The 22562-nt window shown below is 43.7% G+C and overlaps 2 protein-coding genes across 5 annotated transcripts in view; one reads left to right on the top strand and one right to left on the bottom strand.

The window, feature by feature from the left end:
• The window catches only part of KAT6A (lysine acetyltransferase 6A), a 31943-nt gene extending 12427 nt beyond the window's left edge, over window positions 1-19516 (bottom strand). The window contains exons 1-11 of one of the 4 annotated variants that reach the window (XM_062629405.1): window positions 19371-19516; window positions 17553-17602; window positions 16668-17438; window positions 4918-5026; window positions 4241-4356; window positions 3901-3982; window positions 3608-3743; window positions 3045-3382; window positions 2419-2537; window positions 1520-1635; window positions 281-422 (exon numbers count right to left, since the gene is read on the bottom strand). In XM_062629405.1, the coding sequence (XP_062485389.1) occupies window positions 281-422; window positions 1520-1635; window positions 2419-2537; window positions 3045-3382; window positions 3608-3743; window positions 3901-3982; window positions 4241-4356; window positions 4918-5026; window positions 16668-17270 (1761 nt within the window). In that variant the 5' untranslated portion in view covers window positions 17271-17438; window positions 17553-17602; window positions 19371-19516. The other 3 variants (XM_062629409.1, XM_062629406.1, XM_062629408.1) reach the window with 3 other exon arrangements.
• Window positions 18553-21113, top strand: LOC134169141 (proline-rich protein 2-like). The gene is made up of 3 exons (XM_062629393.1): window positions 18553-19450; window positions 19811-19892; window positions 20665-21113. The coding sequence occupies exons 1-2, from the start codon at window positions 18553-18555 to the stop codon at window positions 19849-19851; spliced, it is 939 nt and encodes a 312-aa protein (XP_062485377.1). The 3' UTR covers window positions 19852-19892; window positions 20665-21113.
• Window positions 21114-22562: the final 1449 nt, after the last annotated feature.

The raw sequence follows: 22562 nt of genomic DNA, 5'->3' as shown, positions 1-22562 counted from the left end.
AAAGGCTGTGACCAAGCCACTGTTACATTCATTAGTTTAAAAGAAAACATTCATTTTCCTAAAATGAAAAAGCATTTTGACATAGTGAGCCTTCTCCTGTGTTTTGTGGATGAATAATCCACCCATGAGGTCAGCTCCCACTGACTTCTTGTAGTTCACTCTTTGCAACTGAACCTTTGAAGAATGAAGATCTTTAGGGCTACGGAAAACTCATCACACGATTGGGTGCTAAAGACACTATGCTATAGATAAAAGTGAGTGGCTTAGTCTTCTTACTTACTTCAAAGACTGAAATATTGTTTTTTCTGTAAATTTCATTGGCTGGAGGATGGAACCAACCACATTTTTTCATATGCTGTTGGAGAATAGTTCTGCTTTTCATATACTTTAGACAGAACTCACAAAGGTACAACTTGGGTAACCTGTAAGCAACGATAAAGAAAGATCAGAGACTGAATACATAGACTTTTGTATAAAACACTTCACCCCTGCAGACAGAGACCTTGATGAAAACAAAGCCAGCAAATACTGACCTAGTGCATGTGCTAATTAGGCCAAAACCACCTTACCACACTTAAAGTCATGGCACTTATTTGTCCTATAAGAAATGTATACTAAAAATATGTATTCAACGTCCTGAAAAATCACTTTTTCCATTATTATGTCAGAAGAAATATCTGCAGGGATTAAAATCCTAGAAAAAACAGCAAAACCCCCTCCAGTTTTGCACTAGTGACACTAGGATGGATTAGATAAATAGTTCCTATTCTCTCCCTTCCCTCCTGGTAACAGACAGCTGCATGTACCCCTGAGCAACGGGTCACACCACCATCTGTTTGCTTTAAAGCTGTTTTACATACTGCATTGACATGAACAATTTGAATGCAAGTGTCCTGATGCTCTTGTGATTAAAGTTCATTTACATACTCTAGCTTGGGCAGCGATGCTGTTTTCAGTTACTTTCACTGCCTTTAGCAGAGCTACAGTAATTCCTCACAGAACACATGCTCATATTAAATGATAAAGAGTTTTATTTCATTTTCTCTCTGTATTTATAGCCCTTAGAAGTTATTCCTCTTTATGAGTCAAGTTGAAGGTTAGACAGTTTGCAGTGCAGACAGGTTGCAGAGTTATTAAGCAAGAGAACATCAAACCAACTATATGTACACCACAATCTTTCAGATGCCAAAACTTGCAACATTAAACATTTCTTCTTTAGCTGTGCTGAACTACATACAGCATTAAAACAGTTCTTAGGAATCAATCTCTATATTCCCATGGCAATTCAAACGCTCACAGCAGATGCAGGTTGTTGCAGAGAGCTGATCGACTTTTGACTCAGCCTAAAAACACCTTCAAACATCTATTAACTGCCATGAGAAGTATTGGGATTACGTGTACTTTGCTTCTGGCTACGTTCAAATAGAATCTTCTTCAGATTTCTGTACCAGCTGGGGCACAGCTTTGCCATAAGCACTGAAGCAGAACAAAGGAGGAGTACGTTCAGTCATGCTCTTACCTCGAGTATTCCTGTGGATAGGGGGAGGAGTACCACGTCTGGATTTCATACTTGCCAAATTCGATTACAGAAGGGCATCGGACTTGTGGATCAGGAGGCCCAGTCACCCCTACTTTCTATGCAAGGGGAAAAAACAAATTGCCATGAATTTCCCAGGGAAAGGCTTCTAAGCTGAAGTCAAGCATTCTTATCTGTAGAGTCCATCCGCACAAAGAATGAGGTGACACTAAAACCCAGCACCAGTGACACTTCAAGCATGTGATTCACAAGAAGAAAGTATCAGCAAGCATTGTCATACCATGTATCTCCACTACCTTCCACACTGTTGCATGGTACACAGCAAAACTGAATACAATCTTTTTTCAGTCACGTTTCTGTTTCCTTTCTTGTTATTTCAATAGTAACTGATTCACATTTCCTTCTGTTTTACTCAGAAGCTAAACAGAATGTTTCACTAGTCAGCCAAATAAGATCTTACAGCTCCCTACCTGCATATGATCCACAACCATTTACTACTTTATTTTCCCCCTCATCAGTTCACAGATTTATTCCTTATCTCCTTTCATCTTAGGCTATCTACTAGAACAAGCCTAGAGTTTGCTGCTAGTAAAGTACCCAGGATTTTATCAATAGCCCACACATTTTAGCAGCTATTTATCTATGTTCTGACACAACTAAAGCCACAGCTCTCCAGGCATTTTAGATTTCCACCTTAACCTCTCATGCTCACTTTCATATTGTCCTTCAGCTCTCTTGAGGGCAGTTCCCCATTACTGGGAAGCAGCAGAAACCAAGCACATCGGCTTCTCTGACAGACTGGTTCACCTATTTCTTGGGTCTGTTCTTGGGCTGTGGTGAGATTTGGTACCTACTGCCAGATACTGAAAGTTCCACTTTACCTGCAGTGCTTGCTCCTGAATATCTCTAAACAGCTCCATGTCCTTTTCAGTTAAGACATCCTGGGTCCCAAAAAAACGGTCTTCATTTTCCTGTTTTCCATCCCAGCCATCCTGATTGTCTGTAAATGAGAAGGAAAATTGTCTTCACCTACATTTACCAAGGAGTACCTAGCTTTTAGTGCAGCAACAGATAACATCTGTCTGTATTCCAGCATTTTGCCAAGTTTTTTTCTCATGGGACTTTCTAATAAGATAAACCATTAAGGAAGAACCAGTTCTGGATTTGTGACCAAACTGATCAAGAAACACCCCTTCCACAAAACAAACATTAAACCCACAGCACACTTCACCTCACCCCCAAAGTATTAAGATACACCATTGTTCTTTCAGCACCAGCCAGGCTAATGCATGTAACTATTCTAAAGCTTTAAATCTCACAGATTATTGTGGAATATTTTCCACTGCTTCTTTAGGAACAATTCAAGCTATGAAACTACTCAACAAGGCTATAAGAACCTCAATGCATCAAAGGGAACTGACTGCATTAACTTTCAGCTCAAAGTTTTCATTCTAGTAATATCAACATCCTAGCCTTTGAACATGTTCTTGGTGTACAGGATACTTACATTGGCAGGGTGAAAAATCTTTACCTGTGGGCCATTCTGAAGTGCTAGATTTCCTGGTACCCTTCTTCCTGATCCTATACTGCTGAGAGTAGTCTACCACTTCCCCTCGAGCTTTTCGTCCATCAGGGGAGGGAGTGAAGAATTTAGTAAGGCCATCTATAAGCCCTTTGGTTTTCTTGTTAAACTTCAGGGTGGTGCTGCCATCTCTGCAGAAGTCCAAGACATCTGCCTGCTCCAGGTATCCTCCTTCTGATGATGCTGACTGGCTGGACAGGGTGATCTTACGCTTCCTACCCCGACCAGGGCCAGTCCGAACTTTGCTGAAAGGACCTTTTGATCTACAGAATGAGAAGAGGAAAGATATTGTCAGACGATCTGCTAATGTGGTTAAAACTGGACAAAAAGAAGCACTGAGATTACTTCTATTATTTCACAGCACTTTAGAGAAATTCTTTATTAAAGAATAATGAAATTGTGAAAGAGATCTTCTCAGAGTAAACCAGGCACCAGGAATACCCACTGTCCTACTGAATCTCACACCTTGCTCCTCCTTAGAGACTTACGTCGTATTTTGATTCTTTAACCTGTTTTTGGGGCGTCCTATTGGGTTAGCATAGCGTCGTTTTATCTGGGCTGCCTTCTTGTGTAAGAGTTTCCTTCCTTTCTTCCGTGGCCGACATATTTGACATATCCACATACCTACAAGACACAAATCCCCATCACTGAATGCAAGTGACTTCTATAGAGAACATGAAGGAGAATATAGGCCCAGAAAGGGTACAGAAAGGGTAGGAATGGTAACAAAGGCCCCAATTATCACATATATATGTAAGCTTTTCCATCACAAAGTCCTCACCTTTTGGCATCCTGGTAAGAGGCGGGTCACAGCACTCCATGTGAAAGCCACGGTCACATGAGTCGCAAAATAGCATGTTATCCTGTTGAAGACAGATAAAGTTAATCTCTCTTTAGATGTGCATCAGCATTAAGCCCTCAATGAATTTGTCACCATCTCAGAGAACACACACATAGTTTTTAACTACAGACGTATCATGGTATTTCACAGGTATCAAAGACTACCGGACTCTCACAAAAGCTGCAATTATTTGACTCTAGAATGATTTTATTTTGTAGTTTAACAGGACATCCACAAGCCCAATGTCCTCTTCGTTCAGTCCACATTCCACTGTACTCACAGCATTTTTGCCCTGATCTCGACAGGAACTGCATGTTTTGCACTCAATACACTGCCATCGCAAGGCTTTCACTCGAACTGTCAACTCTGGAGAGAACTTTAAACAGGACGGATGACCTACAGAAAGAGAAGAAAATCCTACCTGTAAAACCACAGAAAGCTCACAAATTACTTTATCTATTACATAGTCCCATGCATCATTTTGATTATCTAGATACTCCTATTTTTAAGTGCTTCTATTCTTACCTACTTAGAAATACAAAACCAACATCTTAGATAGCAAGTGTTAGGCCCACAAAGAACAGCAAGCTCATTTTTCAGAACTGAATTGAGAAACATGAGAAAACTGGTCATCATTACCACATTTTTAGAGAAACCTCTGCAAGCCACATGAAGTATTTCTGTTAGGTTAACTTAACAGCCTCCCCTCTGGGAGCATATGATTCAGCTGAGCTAGTCATATGCCGTAGATGCATACTACTCATACATCTGGGTCAGGAGTAGTCACTACACTAGACTTCTACACTTGCCACTTGTCTCTAGGTTATTACCAGTTGTGGCAAGGTTATTATCAGTTGCATACTCCTCATACGTATGGGTCAGTAGCAGTCATTATAGCAAGCTCTTCTGTCTCAAGAGGATGGCTTATTACCAGCAGCACTGTAAAAGGGCACTTACCACTGTTGCCACAGTCAGCACAAGAGATGAGTTCTTCAGGTTTCTTCTCCCGATTTTGCTCTTTTGTACCAAGGCAGAAACTGCAGATTGGAATTGGTTCAGCAACCGGCTGAAGAGGGAAACAGGCAAGAAAAGCACTGAGTGTTCCAAGGCAGCAAATCGTAACACACAAAATCACAGACACGTTTATATAACAGGTAAACTGTGTATGATACTGGCTCACAAGATTTCAGTTGGTCCTCACCATACAATACTGTACTAACAGTAGATATCTGATTTCTATTCAGGTTAAAGACAAGACACATACAACCAGGTACAAAGGAAAAGAGAATGGAATTCCAGAGCTAGGGAAAACTTGGAAAAACAAGCTGGGAAAGAGAATTCCAAATGAATACATAACCCAATGCAAAGTTAGAGAGAGCCGGTGCCGTAATCTGGCAACAAATGAACAACCCATGAGGTGATGCAGTGGTGGAAAAAAGGCATGGATGACCCCAGAGCACAGTTGTCCTAAGACATTCCCATCAGGTACCCAGAAAGTGGCAGTGCAAATGTCAAAAGCATTTGCAAGACATCAGCTGGGATAAAATGTATTATAGAGCAAGTGCAACAACTGTGCTACTATTAAGTATTCTTATAAGAAATGATGTCTGAAGGGGGCCTATAGGGATGCTGGGGAGGGACTCTTCATTAGGGACTGTAGTGATAGGACAAGGGGTAATGGGTTCAAACTTAAACAGGGGAAGTTTAGATTGGATCTAAGGAGGAAATTCTTTCCTGTTAGGGTGGTGAGGCACTGGAATGGGTTGCCCAGGGAGGTTGTGAATGCTCCATTCCTGGCAGTGCCCAAGGCCAGGTTGGATGAGGCCTTGGGTGAGATGGTTTAGTGTGAGGTGTCCCTGCCCATGGCAGGGGGGTGGAACTGGATGATCTTAAGGTCCTTTCCAACCCAAACTATTCTATGATTCTATGTCAGCATGCTGCAGACCAACAGGTTTGCTCTCTCTAAAAAAGTTCAGGAGGGTTAAAAAGATGGGAAAAAGACGTAAAGATGAGGCAAAAATAGGTACTAACTAGCCTACAATACGTTTGGCCTCAAATAAGCTGGAGGTTTTTAAACCAAATGACTGACATTCTACAACAGTCTCCTCAAAGAAGTAGCAAGTACAATAACTGGTTGTTTATAAGTGGCACTTGGTCAATTAATGAGAGCAAAAGGAGAGTCTTATCTCCAGTAACATCAAGTGCTGGATTTCATAATCTACCGAATTCTTTCTACTCCAATTTTGTAAGCAAAATTTAAAAGTGTAATAAAAATCTGCTAAAAATCACATTTAAAACATTGGAAGCACAAAAAATGATAAGATTATGGTAAGTTTTGAGACACATTCTTTGTATAGCTGTACCATGGGAATGTGTGATTTCACACAAACCTTTTTCTGAGTATATTATGCAGTTACATATGCACATAATTACTGTATGGAAGCATATGCCAGAAGAACTTAAAGGAATCTTTACTGTGGTTAAGCCAAAGCAAAAGCTACACTCAGAAGAGTTTCTTGCAGAAAACAGGTTGGTTTATAGTACAGTAAAATACAAACTGGAAGTTTCAAGCTCTATCTTTACTTGGTGCACGGGCCCAGGGTATTCACAGACCAAGGTGTGTTCCTTACAACACACACTGGTTGGAAACAATCAGAACACCCTGTCTTATTTTCAGATAAGGAAATGCTCAGAGAAAACTCCTTGAGAAATGTCAACAAGCAGATTGGCACGAGGACTACAGCACACAGTGATCCCTGTCTGGCATCTGCTGGTCCTCTCTGAAACAAATGCAAGGGCCTGGATTCACCACAAAGTTGCAGTAAAAAGGTTTAGCCATCCTCTGGATTTGGTCAGATATTGGTTGTAAGAAACTACTGTGGGTCTTGGAACAATACTCTCCACTGCTCTTTGCTTTGAAGGAGTCTTCTATGACTGTTTCACTAGTTCTAGTGTATTTCTTGCTTTATAAAAGCAGCACTACTGCAGCCCCTGCAGACTTGTATCCAAGTAATGGGGAATTCATTGTATGAGCAGTTCACATCTGAATTGCTTTAGATTCAATGATAGCTTCATACAATTACACACAACTATGTGACTGAGGTACTTACAAAATGCTTACGTGACCATAATAGCTGCCTATTCCTCATGAAACATGAGAAGACATGAACAATTGTATTTGTTATGGTCCTCTCTCTGTCTCATTTTTCTCTAAGTCATTGACTAGCAAAGCTCAGCAGTGAAACCCATTGCCTGTCTTGCAATTTATTTTGCCTTGAATAAAACGAACAGGAGGACCAGAAAGTGGCCCCAAATGCAGCTGGCCTCATCTCAGGGGCCATCCTGTATCCTTTGGGAAAGCAAAGCTGGAACATTCATGCAGCTTTTCAGAGTATAAGTAAACTATTTCATATATCCTCTACAGGAGTTCATGAGCAATTTATTTAATCAAAGAGAGTCTTATAGAACCTCTATTAGGCAGTCAGAGATGGTCTTTCTTATCTCTCCTAGCCAGTATTTGTGCATTCCCTGTTCATCCCCACAGTCCTTCAAATGTGGATGTCCCCACGTGAAAATTGTTAAGCTTTGGAAGAACCAACTCAGAGATGGTGCTTTAGAATCATTTATTGAATAGGAATGACTTTGAATGCGGAGATGAGGCTGCTCCTCCAACGCTGCTGCGTGAGCCTGCGCTGTGCTAAGTACGGCGAGATTTCACTGCTGCTGTGTTTGTTCAGCAAAGAACATCCTGGCAAGTGGAAAACGCAAGCACACAATGAGGGAGTCGTGAAAACAAGCCTGGGAGCAGCCAGCTCACTTTCATACTGCACATTTTTGGCAGCCATTCAACTCCTTCTGCTGTTTTTCTCGCAAGCACATCTCTGTGTGTGATGTCACCAGATTCAGCGAGGGAGGGAGCCAGAACAAATTGGACTGACAGCGCGCTGCAGCCTGCCAGCCTCTCGGCACATGGTGTTACTATACAAAGGATGTCTAGAAACCAAACGTGCTCCCTCTGGATTCAGAGGCTGTACCCCCTCCTGAAGATGGCTACAGAGAAGTGCCTATGGAGAGGAGGCAGGCAAGTAGTCTTCTTAATTCAGGAAAGTGAAGTAGGAAACTCCTATTCCACTGCCTCACCACCCTCACAGTAAAGAACTTCCTCCTTTTATATCTAACCTGACCTTCCCCTGTTTTAATTTGAACCCATCACCTCTTGTCCTATCGCTACAGTCCCTATGAAAAGAAATATATGAAGGATTACTGCAGTGGAGGGAGCATCTGAAATGCTGCTACAGGAGTAAAGTGAAGTGTTACAGGTAATACCTTAGATATTAGTTCAGTATATACAGGCTGCATAGAAGCAGTTGTTACAACATCTAAGAACCCACCAAAAAAGGGACCACTACTTGGAGCTGACACTCAAACTGTCTTACTATTAAACGTGCTCATGCTAAGAACTTCAGAGAATGTCAACGGGCAATATTTAGACAGTCAGTTGTTAAATAACCTTCCCAGAGCTAAGAAGTCCTTTAATCAGAGGATTAAAACAATTTGAGATCTGTACGTCACAATCAGAATCACATGCCAGGACTTCCTGCCTGAAACAGGGGGGGCAGGAGGGAAGGGAGGCTCCAGCTTCTTTCTTTGCAGAATAAAGGAACTCCCTTCATTTGACACTGATTCAGGACCTCTGAAGCTCGAGTGCCTGAAGTCTTCTTTACCCAAAGCTGTATTCTGGAAGCCGCCCATACAAAGGTACCCAGATTTGGCAAACCCAGGTGAAGTGAGGCAGTCAGGCACTGTATTTTTATGAATGTATATTTAAAAGAGAGTAAGAACCTGGTAGCAGGACAAAGTGAGTGCAGCTGCTTTGCCCCAAGATCATGCTGAAGATTTTATATAATACCTTCATAATCAGCAGTTTCTGAAGCTCAGGCACTGCAACACAGTGACTAAGAGCACCAGAATTATCTTTCCCCTAAAACAGGGGAAGTTCAGGTTAGATACAAGGAAGAAGTTCTTTACTGTGAGGGTGCTGAGGCCCTGGCACAGGTTGCCCAGAGAAGTGGTAAATGCTCCATCCCTGGCAGTGTTCAAGGCCAGGCTGGACAGAGCCTTGGGGGACATGGTCTTGGTGTGAGGCGTCCCTGCCCATGGCAGGGGCTGGAACTGGAAGATCACAAGGTCCTTTCCAACCCTATGATTCTGTGCATAGCACACGTATCTCTGCTCTTTCTTCCCTCAGTATATAAGAAAGCTAACACTGAAAGCAAGTTGTTTATTTAGTGATGTTTTCCAGCTTCCACCTGCCTCCCTACCTGACTACACTTTAAAGCTCTGTAATAAATAAGGTTCCTTTATTAACCAAACTTCAGAGATGTGCCATTCCCTATCTGTCAACAATCTCCAGAACAGAAAAGACTAACAATGGAGATCCAGCCAGCACATTGGATTAGTCTCCTTATTCTTCACTAGCTATCCTATCCTCAGCTTTTGCTGAAACTATGTCAGAGAATGCCATTAAAAACCACTTCCTCCACAGCAGTATACCATTGATGTAGGTACCCATTACAACCCTTACGTCTTCCCACACTCACAAACATTGCCTTTACGTTGCCATTACTCTGAACACTGTCAGAGACCCTCCTGATATCATTCCATACCATTTCACCTTAAGTTCACAGCATGGTCTCATAGCATCCTCCACAGCTTCCATGACCTGCTTATGTTTGCTCCATTACTAAGAACTACTTTACCTGTTCACTAATCAAGTCCAAAGAAATCTTTCAGCATTTGAGTTTCCAGAGTTACACAGAGTGCAGATGGAGGCCATCTGTTACCAACCACGATTTGTTTCAGACAGAACTACAGCCTTCTCTTCTCCAGAACCAGCTGGAAGAGAGGGAATCCTAATCCTCCCCCAGCTGAGAGCCAAAGCTTGAAGAGCATCCTTGGAGTGTAAGGGTGAGCTCTCAAAATGTAATTACAATGTTCTGGTTGCAGATCATTTATGTACTCCACCCAAAACAAACCAATCCACAAATAACTTCCTTACCAGCAATGGGCCAGTTCTTTGCTTTAAGACATGGAATTAACAGTTATTAACCTAAAGCAGGCACAATACAGCAATAGCTGTTCTATGCTTAAAGGCCTTCAACTATAATGCCCTCAAAGCATAGGATCTGTCTAAACAGATAAAAGAAGTTTGTCTTCATGTGCTATGCACAAGTGCACACTGGGATCTAGAACCATTAAATGCAAGAGAGAAAGCCTAACGGGTGCTGCATGTATAATAACCCATAGTTAAAGTGATTGATAAGTACCACCAGATATAAATAGCAACACAAAAGCAGGAAACGGGCCATAAGGAACACGTGAGAGCAGCACAGGCAATCTGCTGTAAATATTCCTCCTCTTTTTCAGCCTCAGAAGTTTCCCCATTTTTTTTTTTTTCAGGAAGCACTTTCAGAATAGTGTTTTTATACCATCAGCTCTACTGCAGCACAACAGGAAGACATTTACTTAAAGGTTGCTATAGCCATGTCCAGTTTTGACATAAAGGAGTTTCAAGCAGAGTGCAATGGAGATCAGTTAATACTACCCATATCGTGAAAAACAAGCATCAACAAAAGCAGAACAAGCTGCCTTTACCAAGAGCTTCCAGCCTTAAGACCTGCATTTTACTATAGCTTGGTTCCTCACAATAGTGTACCTAGAAAGAGCTCTTTCTTCTTCAACAGTACTAAGTATTACTGCATTGTAGTAGCCTTGTAGTAGTGCAGTAATCCTTGCACTGTAATAGTACTATATTAACTATTAAACAGTCCACCTGTTTTCAGCTGGGACACAGTTAATTTCCTTCCTAGTAGTCAGTACAGTGCCATGTTTTAGATTTAGAATAACGTTGCTGCTCAGCAGCATTTACACCAAGTCAAGGACCCCCATGGCAAGGGGGTTGGAAATACATGACCTTAAGGTCCTTTGCGACCCAAACCATTCTGATTCTATGACTTTTCAGCTTCTCACCAGTGAGGAGGCTGTGGAGCACAAGAAGCTGGGAGCCAGCCAGGACACAGCCAGGCCAACTACCCCAGCTGGACAAGGGATATTCCAGACTATAGGACGTCATGCTCCATATATAAACTAGGGGGAAAGCTGGTCAGGGCCCACTGCTCAGGAAGTTCCTGGGCATTGCTCAGCAGGCGGTAAGCAACTGCACTGGACATCATTTGTTTTGGTTATTACAATTATTTTATCATCGTTATTATTCATTTTCCCTTCCTTGTCTGTCCTATTAAACTGCCTTTAGCTCAACCCACAAATTTCACTTCCTCCCCCCCCACCCCATCTCTGCTCCATCCCAATGCACTGGCGAGATTTGGCAGCTACCTGCTGGCTTAAACCACACCACCACTCCTTGTTAATTGTAGTCCTACTGCAAACACCCCCATGCACAGACCACGCAAGTGATAAGTTTCATTCTTACTTGTTAAATACATTATTACTGGTTTTGTTGACGATGAATGGATAAACAAGACATGCAGGGTAGTGCACTTGCATTCTGGGCATAACAGTGTTAGCATTTATCAAGGTAACCCAGTTTGCCTGAACGTCTGTAGAAGCACTGCTTTCTGAGCTAGCAGGGGTTTGAATACAGCTAGTATTCAAGCTGTGGCTGGGTTCCTCCTTTGAACTTGACCATCATACTATGCAGTTTAAAATCATGGTGCTTGCCTCCAAAGGGAGGTACACCCTGCAGTAAGTGCTGCCATCATACTCAGTCATGACTTTTTGTAACCTCAAACCCATGAACGTATTCGTTTAGGAATGACTAAAAGACACAATTAAGATTTTCACCATCTAGCTAGTATACCACGACCTTTATTTGTTACACAGATAGCATTATTCTTTGCTCCCTTGAGTGCTGTCTTATTTCACACTAAATGCCAACTTCCTAAAACAAGACACTTTTCAATTACACTTTTGTACAGCGCCAAACTATTAGGTACTAGAGCCCTATAAATAAAGACTACTGTACCAATGAGATCTGTTCAGTAAGATGACCCAGGGCTTTCCAGACCAGCACAGGTTCAGTGAGCTCTTCTGATTCAACAAAACAGCAGCCAAAAAAAAAAGGCACAGATTTATTTATTTCAAAGTTTCTGATCAAAAAAGACCTAAAGTATTGCAAGCCACAATCCTCCTCCCCAGCATTCTGAAGATGCAACACACACCTGCATAAGGAGTTTCTCACAAGTAAAGACATAAATAGGCATTTGATAGCCATAGGTAAGCATCAGATACTTGTTACTTTTCAGGCTTCAAACATACAAATAGGAGTATTTCAAACTAAGCACCTGTAGGAGAGAGAAATCAGCCTTTCTTGTCTGGCAATGCAGCACACCTTTTGTGCCAAAAGGTCAGCAAAGAAATGAAAACATTAGTGGTCCAGCTAAAACAAGGTCTGGCAGGTTGCAGGGCTGACACGACAGCACACAACCGAGGCACCACAGAGAGCAGAGCCGAGGACCCCTCCTGCCCTGCGCTGCCCTCTCTGCCCTCCAGCAGCAGCTCAATTTCACAACACAGAACATTAACTTAAACCAACAATTTCATTTAACAGTAATAAACTCGGCTGCAAACCGTAGCAGGTGAGGAGCAGAATAGCCCTTGTTCTATCTTTGCAATGGCTGTGGTAACCTCTGGCAAAGCCACAAGGCGTCAGCTCGAGGAAGATTAACTTCCTAAATCCTCTCTACATCACCTGCACCAATCATGACCAAAATCCAACCAACAGAAAAACCTCCACGACTAAAAACCCAACAAAGTGGTGGGGAAATAGCCCAGAAAACTTCATCAAGATAACTCTCAAAGCTTTTTCTGCATACTTGTATCAAGCCTTTCTAATCCCAATGGCACCTCAATAGCTGGTATATCTTAAAACAGTATCATTGTTTATTCTGTTTAGCATTTATAAAGGTGACAAAACCAAATCTGGCATTCATTTAAAGGTAAATTATGGTTTCCAAAGCAGCACCAAAGAATTTCTTCTCCCAGCTCAGAAAAAGCATTTTTAAAAGCAATTAGGAGGGAGTTTCATGAAATAAAACTGTTCCTCATAACAGATACTGGCATAGAGCAAATTTTCTACAGGAAACAAAATACTTTCAGAGTAAAAATCCTGGGTTTTACTAAATATATATAGAACATATATAGTATATATAGTATATACATTTTTACTATATGTATAGCAAGTATACTAATTACACAATGAAACACAAGTGATGATTATGCTTTAAAGAAATCTTTCATGCATATTTAACCAGAAATTTCCTGTAGCAATTGCACTGTAACAGTAGGATTACTTATTTAAGAGTCCAGCCTGCACAGATCAGTGGATGGTGGACTCAGCACTGAAAATACATTGCTCCACACCTATTACCTCTTTGGGTAACCTGAAGTGGGAGCCCTGACATCTGCATTTCCTTACTCCCAGCTGTGTGGAAGTGATAGTGCTTGCGTGATACTTACTCAGGAGGCAGCAACTCAACCATCTTCTCTTTCAGTACAATTTCAGCACGAATTCCCTTTACTTTTAGGTACTGCAATAATTTGCCACCCCCCCTCCTTCTTTCCACAACAGAAGTAGGTACTTGTGAATCCTACATGAGTGAAGGCACACATAGCAATTAAAACTGAAATTAAAGACGACTCTTCTTTTGTCAGCCATTGTCACTAACAGATAAGTAAGTTTCAGCACTGAGCTCTGCCCATCAGCAGGGTTTTTTCCTGTTTGCTTGTCTTCATCAAAGTTGTGCTTTTAGGCCAGGGATTTCAAAACCACCATGAAAGCAGCATGTCACTACTACCTGGTAAACCATGATAACTTGCCATTGGTTTTGCCCTTGAACGCTAGAACGTGGTACTCACAGAACATCCAGAGAAAAAAAATGAGCTGAAAAAAGGCAAATAGTGTTTCCTAACCAAAGCTTCTGTAGTGCAGCTTTATGTTTAATGTAAGCCTCGACTCTCACAGACCTCCTGCAAGCTGCTCATCAGGTTCACAGTGCACAGGGAAACAGGCAGAACTGAATGTTCACTTCTAGGCACCTAAGCAAAGTGACACTACTATCAAACACACAGGTAAACACTTGCAGCTCAGTGGAAGCTACTTGAACAAATGAAAGGAAGAGCTATCACACCTTTAAGATTCATAAACTTGGATCATGAGCGACATGGAGAGTTCTTAAACGGATGTTAAAGACCAAACTCTGCAAGGATAAAAGACTAACAGCAGCAAAGACACAGGTCATTAGGATTTCTCAGGTTTGGGAGGTTGAGCTTTTTTTCATGTTTCATTGCCAAGGCTCTTGTAAGAATCAAGAGAAACACTGTCACATACTGCAGAAGGATCTGTACTGAATAATCCCATTAAAGAAAGGAAAACAAACTGAAACCCAAACCAAACACACAAAAGAAACCCACCAACAAAACAAAAATCCCTCCCCACTCCCAAGCACCCAGTAAGTCAAGAAAATGACTACAGCACAGTAAGCCTTTTGCATCTGCAGAATTGGTTGAGATTTAACACAAAACAGTGAAGGACGATCTTCTGTGTCTGTGCAACCCCCCACCAAAAACACACACACACAAACCTCAAACAAGACCAACAAAACTGCCTTAAAATTCCTGTGGAACGAGCTCAAGTTTTGGCTTCCACTGACTTGTCAGTCAATTAATGCTGGCACAATCTACATAGATGTTTTAATAGCTTATCTTCAAAATGCCCTAAACTCCTACAAAACTCAGCACGGGTAACACAGCACAGAGAGAACGTAAAGAGCAGGAATCGAGGATGCTCGTTGAAAACAAACACACACAAACCCACAACTAGATAAAAACTAACAAGCAAATCAACAAAAAATACCCCACAAAGCACAAGCCCAAAAGAATTTATTCAGGAAGTGCCTTGCAAAATTTCTGCTATAGCTACTGTGCATCCTTATGTTGGATGTTCCACCTGAGCAGGTGGAAAGGAATTAGGGAGCATACCTAACAGCCCAAAATGCACATACATACAAATGTGCATGGGTTTATGCACCCAAGAACTCAACAAGCTACTCTTCCAGGCGACAAAAAACAAACCACAGACCAAATTCAGTATTTATAGTAGCCCATATTAATCACTCACCACTCTGTGATATATCCTATTTTAAGAAAACCCCAGGGAACAGTTCATCTGAAAGAGTATCAAGCTAGTCCCCAGTTTTGGCACGTTAGAAGATGACCAAACAGGCTGCAAAACATGCTGCATTAATAATAATATGCACAGCTCATGTTTTCCACTGTTTCTACCACTCTCAAGTCAGGTACCTCATGTCCTAGGCCTCTTTAAATCCAGTTTTTATATCGTTTTACAGCTACCCTGATTTCATTACAGGTATCACTGAAGTACATAGGAAACATTTGTAGACAGAACACTTGAAAAAAGGATAGAGGAAGCTGCTGGAATTTCCAGCATAGTAATACTTACTTCCTATGTTCCACCAGCTCACAATACCATACTCTGACTAGCCAAGTATTGTGTTCACAATAGAGCTCCCACAGTTAAATTAGAACTTCTGTAGTTTTAAGTCTTCAAACCCTAATAGATCATAAAGCAGCCCTCCCACCAGAGAGTAAAGCTCACCTGGAATACCAGGAGCATCACACACTCAACTCATCCCTGAAGTGGGTATTTACAACAACAACAAAAATCCAACACTGCTGAAAAATGTATTTATTACGGTTAGAAAAAAGTAATTTCACATTCTAGAAGCCCTATGAATTACTGGCAGACTGGCCTTCAATAAACCAAGAGAGACTTCTGTTTTACACTGCCTCTACAGCAACACAAGGACAGGTGAGATACTGCCTGGCTATGAATTTCACTCCAACAACTTCATCATTAGGAATGGAGGGTCAAAGACCTTTGGCATGCACAAGGATGGAAGAAAGGAGAAGGGAAAAGCATACAAGAAAACAACCGAAAAATACTGTGGTTTGTATAATGAACTATATTTAAGACAGGTGAGGGGAGGCACACAGAAGGGAACAGAAGTCCATGAGTGTTCATTCCAGCATTTCCACTGTCTACATCCTCTGACTGCACTTTTCAACTGCTATATTCTATATACGTTTTCTTCCTATTTCACAGCAAAGCTGTTCTGGGACAGAAAGTGCTTTTTTGAATAAAAAAATATGAATAAAGAAAGCCTCTATGACAACTGCTAATCAGCACATTGCTGTATCAGCTATGTCCCAGTGAGAAGTTTAACTGGCAGTCAAATGAAAACATGAAAATTGGAGGTGATCTCAACTTTGCTTTGCGAACCCACCTCACCTTATGGTGAGAAGGCTCACATCCTATGCTTTATAAACATAACCAGATCGAGCCTATCCTCATACATTCAATCCTGCTGTATGGGAGCGTTAAGAGGTAAATCACCGACAACAGTTCAGTCACAGTTTTGAGGCACACGTACAAATCTACTATGCTTCCTCTGATCACACTCAGAATTTCAGTTACAGTAGAATCCTAAATGCATATTAATGATTTCTAACTTACAAGATGCAAGTTAAACAAATCATTGACCTCAAATTGCAACCCTGTATTGACACATTTCATCGATGACAAGAAAACATCCATGCAAACTGGGCCTTACCTTATCCTTTTCATGGGGAAGGAGACACACTGGAGGGAGACAGGAAAGAGACTCAAAGCTCTCCCTCCCATCAGCATTAGTGGTTGCTTTAGTGTTGAGTTGGTACAGAGGTCCATCTTTAAGAAGCCTTCCATGGCCAACAGCACGTTTGACAGCTAATCGTAATTGCTGGTGAAAAATGGAGGCAGCGCTACCCCCAAATAACGCAGACACATCTTTCTGCCCTTTCAGAAAGCGCTCGATGTTCTTCAAGGATGAGCCACTAGACTCAGCCAAGCCCTCAATTGCCCGTTTGATAAGTTTATTCCAGTCCACATTTGGTTTACCATCCAACTTGCCATGGTTCCGAGGCTTCGGAAGTGCTATTCTCCCAGGATTATCAGGATCCTTGTAGGAGTTGAGACCCTTGTTGGAGACTTTTAAAATAGTTCCATCTTTAACACTCAACTCTAACTGTTCGAGAACAGTTTTGCGGTCCAAACCGTGTGAAGATGACACTGCATTGCATATCCTCTCCTCCGAAGGACGCTGTTTTTGCTTCTTTACCTTTTTGATTGCCTCCAAAATCCACTCTGTATACAGCGGGTTGGCGAGTTTTACCATGGTGAAGGATTCTGTATATCCATAGAGTCGTTATCCTTTATCCCGATGCTGAACAAGTCTCACACGATGAGAAAACAGATTCTCGAGTGACAGGAACCAGCTAACCATAGCATACACGTTTTCTGTTCTGAATTACTCCTCCTTGCTCAAACATTCTTTGTTTTCACACTGAAGACAGAATAGCAAAACAATTAGAAATTTCCTCATTCTTTCCAATAAATCCCATAACAACTTCAAGAGAAAAATTTTCCACAAATGCATACAGATTTCATCATACCTCACCTCAGCTTCTGGTCTGCACACTCACACTAAGAAGAACTGTAACATCAGGCCTGGAAGAAAACCAGGAGAGAGATATTGCCAATGGAAACAAGAAAAAGAGGAAAACAAATTAGCAGCCAACATTAATACACACAAAGCAGACTTTTAATCTACTACTACAGTTCTGAAACACTGAATATTTAAGGTTTTATCTTCACTACTAACAAAAGTGTGCTTTAACACTGAAATCATTCATACAACCTAGAGAAAGAAGTCTGCCCTTTTTAGTTTAATCTGTAAGTCAGTATAAATTCTATACCAAGTTTTATCTCATTGCTCAGCACAACATAAATGAACATTTGGGGGCCGGGGGAGGCACACAACAAAGATCTTAAAAAAGCAGCAGCTCTCTTCATTTTAACACATGGAAGACACTGCCTGAAACTTCAACAGAAAGCAGTAGGAATACCCAAGAACCTTGAGCAAACAGCAAAAAACTTTCAGAGCTCTTCCAGGAGCATAATCATAGGTCTGATTCCCTCCTGCTAAGAAAAGCAATGAGAGATGTTCCATCAAGGAAAAAAAAAAGTGAAGAACTGCAACTAGAGATTGTAATTAAATGTTCCACTTTCAGAGACCATAGAAAAGAAGAATACAACATTATAATCTTCAGTATAGATGAGGCACACAGAAAACACTTGAGGACTAAGTAACAGGTGACCATACACAGTGAAGAAGGGATGCTTATGACACTGCTAATTAAACATGCAGATGAAGGGTGCGAAGCTCTTCAAAGCCTTTAGTTGTCTTTGACAAAGACTTTTTCCAAGTCTGATAACAGTACGTCGTGCTGAAGTTCTACTGCAAGAGTACACTAACATGGATTCACAAACTGCTTATCACAAGGAATAGCGATTTTCTGCAAGGGAAGTTTTAGCCACAAGCTACTCATCAGCACTGTCCGCTCATTCTGCTTTCTAGTAAGTACCGAAGAATTTATCACCGCGCAGAACACATCCGCATGCAGACACCGGACTCCACCGCACAGCTCCACGCCGGGAGCACTCACAACTACCGTTTAGAGCAGCAAGGACGCGGCGCTCGCCCCGCGGACCAGCGCTGCGGAGGGACCCGCGGTGCGCCTGGGACATCGGGCCAGGGAAGAGGCAGCGGCCCGGCCCCGCGGGGCTCCGTGCTCAGGGCGTTACGTAACCGCCCGGCCAGGCCGGGGCGACACCGGGACGGCCCCGGCGCCGGAGCGCTCGTTCGCTCAGATCTGCGTGACAAGCGGCCCCTGCACCTGCTACCGCCCGTCCCCATCCCACCCCGAGCCCCGGGCGGGCCCCGCGCACGGCGCCCCGAGGGGTGCGACTGCCTCAAGCCGAGGGACTCGCAGCAGCGGGATCGGGAGAAGCGGGGTGCAGGCCGCAGCACCGGCAGCCCGCCGGGCCCTGCGCCGCTCTCCATCCCCACCGAAACGGGGAGCGCAGCCGGGCTCCTCGTACCGGTTCGGCCGGGCCCGCGCCCGCCTCAGCCGCGCTCTCTCGTGCCAGAGACAGGCAGAAGCTCAGCCCGCAGCCCCCCGGCCCCCGCCGCTCGCCTCATCCGCGCCGCGCTGCGGCCACCGCCTCCCCAGGGTGTAGGCCCGGCGGGCCCCAGGGGAGCGGGCGGCCGGGTCCGGGCCTGGCGCAGAGCGGCGGCGGGGCCGGAACAGGCCGCGAGCCTGGAGCGCCCGGTGGGCCTTCCCTCTCCCCAGGCCCACGGATCTCGCCGGCCGCCTGTCCCGAGCTCCCCGGCACCAACCTCTGGAGCCGGGCTGGTCCCGCCGGCGCTACTCACCGAGGCCTGCGAGAGCCGGGAACCGAGAGGCAAAGGCCGGACGGCGGCGAAGCCCGAAACTGACACGGCGGCCATCTTGGGTCCGGAGCTCTGCGGCGGGGGGAGGGGGCGTGGGAGGGGAACAGCCCGCGGCGGGCGGGGGCGCGCGCGGGGAACAGCGCGGCGGGGCGGGAGCGGCCGCCGCCGGGGAAGAGCCGCGGGACGGGGCTGCGGCGGCACCGCCATGGGGGGACCCCCCCCCAACACCCCAACCTCCGCGCTCCGGAGCTGCCACCGCGGGTATGGGCACGCTCCGGGTGCCGCCGAGAGCCGGGAGGGAGGGCCGGGGTGAGGCCGTGCCGTGGTAACGGGTGGTTGGAAGCTGTAAGGAGGGAACTCCATCTCTTGGGCTTAACTAAGCTCGCGTTTGGAACGGTGACGGGGTTCTTCCTGATTTAAAGGTACCGAAGCGATGGAGAGGCCTGGAGTAACGGTGCCGTGAGGCCGGGGAGAGCCGTGCACGGCTGAAGGCATCCTGGTGAGGTAATCCGTGTGACTGGCGTCTTCCATACCTTTTAGTTTGTGGAGTAAAACACGCTCCACCAAAGCATGAGCAGTTTACCACGTGTGTCATGTCACGAAATAGCTATTCTTTAGCCTTAAAAGACTCTTTGATAAGGTTTATTTTGTAAAGTTTAATGTGAGCTTCCCGGTTTAGAAAAGAGAAAATCTTAAGAAACATTGTGGAGACAAGAGTTGATAAAACAAACTTGTGATGTGTTCTGAATGGCTTCGGTTAGGGTCTTGAGGTGAGATGTTTCTCTGTTGAGCAAGAGGGCCTTTCTTGATGTTTTAACAAGCTTTTCCAGCACAAAAGTTAAATACTTATTACTTGAAGCAAATGGAGGCTGAGATGCTGTTATACAAGGCACTGTACAAACAGTTCTGTTTCTGCCATGTAGATTATAGAGGTATGGCCTTGTCTTGTCAGGATTGGCTTGGATTCTCCCTAGCCATTAATGTCTTTTCCCACCTCTTCCCGAGTTTTCAGGTGGTTTATGGCTTCCAGAGCCCTAAATTACAAAGCAATACCCAGAAAAGCTAATGGAGATATATTTTGCAGTTACAAAAGACTAAGAGGATACGGCACATAACAGTGAACCCCAATTGCGTTCCTGCAACGCATAGTAGACTATATTCTGTTTCAAAATTGGCAGTAGGTTATTATTAGTTCCCTTGGAAAATGAATTGGGATTGTTCACTGTTATAAAGATTAAAAATGGTCTGGTTTCTTCTACTTTCTTTATTTTCACAGCACAGGGTAACAGGTTAAATCACCAGAATTCCTGCATCTGGCAAACTGGAGATGGGGAGGAATTGTTTTATGATAAAGACAGTGCATGGTTTGGCAACACCACTTTGTAGCGCTGTCTGCGACTGTGCTTAGGTTTCTCTGAGGGCATACATAGTACAGAAGTATAAAGCCCTTCAAGGGGGAGTTTTCAAGCTGTCAGTAAATCAACCAACACAATGAAATTCTCTTCTGGCAGCATCTTCTGCCATGTTCTCCTGTTAGGTTCCAGTTTATATTAGCTCCTGAGCCACTGTGGGACCCGACTTTTAGAACAAAACATGATCTTTGTGCTGACAGTCTAGAAGCAGCCAGGCAGCATTTCTGCAGCCGCAAACACTGGTGTAACTACAGACTGTTCTCTGCTGGTGCCAGCAAGATGCTATAATAAACCTGCCTGATCTTAAAGCAGAGATCTATTTCCCCTTTTCTCTCAACAACCTTTTCCTTTGGTGTGCAGAAATCATTACCCTCAGGTTGCTTTTGTATTGACACCAATGTTCTTGATGGCAAAAGAAACTGAAGTAACTGGGGAAAAAATACAGAAGTGAGAACTTCATGAAGTGGGTGAAATATTAGCAGTTTTGATAATGAGAGCAAGCAGTCAGAGGGAAATGGCAGGTTTTAAACAGTGTATGATACAGTCAAAACTGAGACAAAAACAAGCTGCCTGTATTGAAAAGACATATACCATGACTGCTGATTTTAAGGTCCAAGTTAAAAACAGAAAGGTTTTGAGTTCCTCAGAGAACCAAATGGATAAAGGCTTTATGTCGTCAGTCAATTTACCTGTGTGCTGTTGCTTTCCATTTGTGATACCCGTATGACTCCCATTTTCTCTCCAACATTCTCATAGATTGATGAAATAACCTGTACAATACCTTTAAGTTAAAACTGGAGATGTATTAAAATAATTATTATTTTAAATTTAGAAGCACTGTAATTAAATGACAAAATATTCCCTTTTGCTGCTCTCAAATGTGTAATTAATTACACATTAAATTAGGCTTTTTTTTTCCCAAAGCATTATTTGATGCTTAAAAATGCATTTGTTACAAATCATGACCACAACCAAGAAATTAATATAAAGGCCATTTCTCCTTCCTTATTTTCTGCTATAGCAGAAAGCTCAACTAGTGCTTAGTGAATTACCCGATACCTTAAGTAAGGATGTATTAAAAAGTAGTATCAGAGCAAATACACTGATCTCCACCCCTTTTGGAAGTAAAATAGCTACAACGTATGAAGATAAAATAAGATCTAGTATAAGCTCTGAGCAGGACCATGTTTTGCACACGCATCACAGACCCGTTCAGGTTACTCATCTTCCACACTCGGAGGTATTTGCCCTCAGTCGTGAGGCTCAGTTGGGTGTAACGGCTCGGTCCCGAGTCCTGCGGTGCTGGGGCAGCAACCCTCACCCCGGGCTTCGCCGCCAGCCCCGGTAGTGAGGGTAATCTGCTTATCCAGTTACCTAACGGGGCTCCGGGGGCTTTGGCATCGCTCTTGTGTCCAGGTTCGCTCCAGCAGAGCGGTAAAACTGCAAAATTACCGGGGGTGGCATCTGCCCCATCGGAAGTCCAGGGGCTCGCTGTGCCCACCGCGCCCATAACGCGGCCGGTGGCCTGCATCGACGCTTGCCCTGCGGAAACAAACCGGCGGCTGCTCCCTCCCGCTCGGACCGGACCGGACCCGCTACGCGCGCTCCCGTAGAGCCCCGCCTCTTCCGGCGCCTCTCCCGGCGGGGCGTTGAGTGTGCGCGCTCCTGTCTGGGCTGCGGTTATGGCAAGCTGCTGTCCAATCGCAGCCAGCCGTTCTGGCGCGTCATCACCCACCCCCGCCTCTCCTCGGCCTATCGGGCG

Source organism: Pezoporus occidentalis, unplaced genomic scaffold (genome assembly GCF_034315485.1).
Source record: "Pezoporus occidentalis ecotype Australia unplaced genomic scaffold, CSIRO_AGI_Poc_V1 ctg337, whole genome shotgun sequence".
NCBI classification, from domain to species: domain Eukaryota; kingdom Metazoa; phylum Chordata; class Aves; order Psittaciformes; family Psittacidae; genus Pezoporus; species Pezoporus occidentalis.
This window is presented reverse-complemented; position numbering and strand designations above follow the sequence as displayed.

Coding starts and splice junctions, on each gene's coding strand:
- LOC134169141 (XM_062629393.1), top strand. CDS start 18,553: ATGCAGACACCGGACTCCACCGCACAGCTCCACGCCGGGAGCACTCAC. Junction 19,451..19,810: donor TGACACGGCGGCCATCTTGG/GTCCGGAGCTCT, acceptor CCTGATTTAAAG/GTACCGAAGCGATGGAGAGG.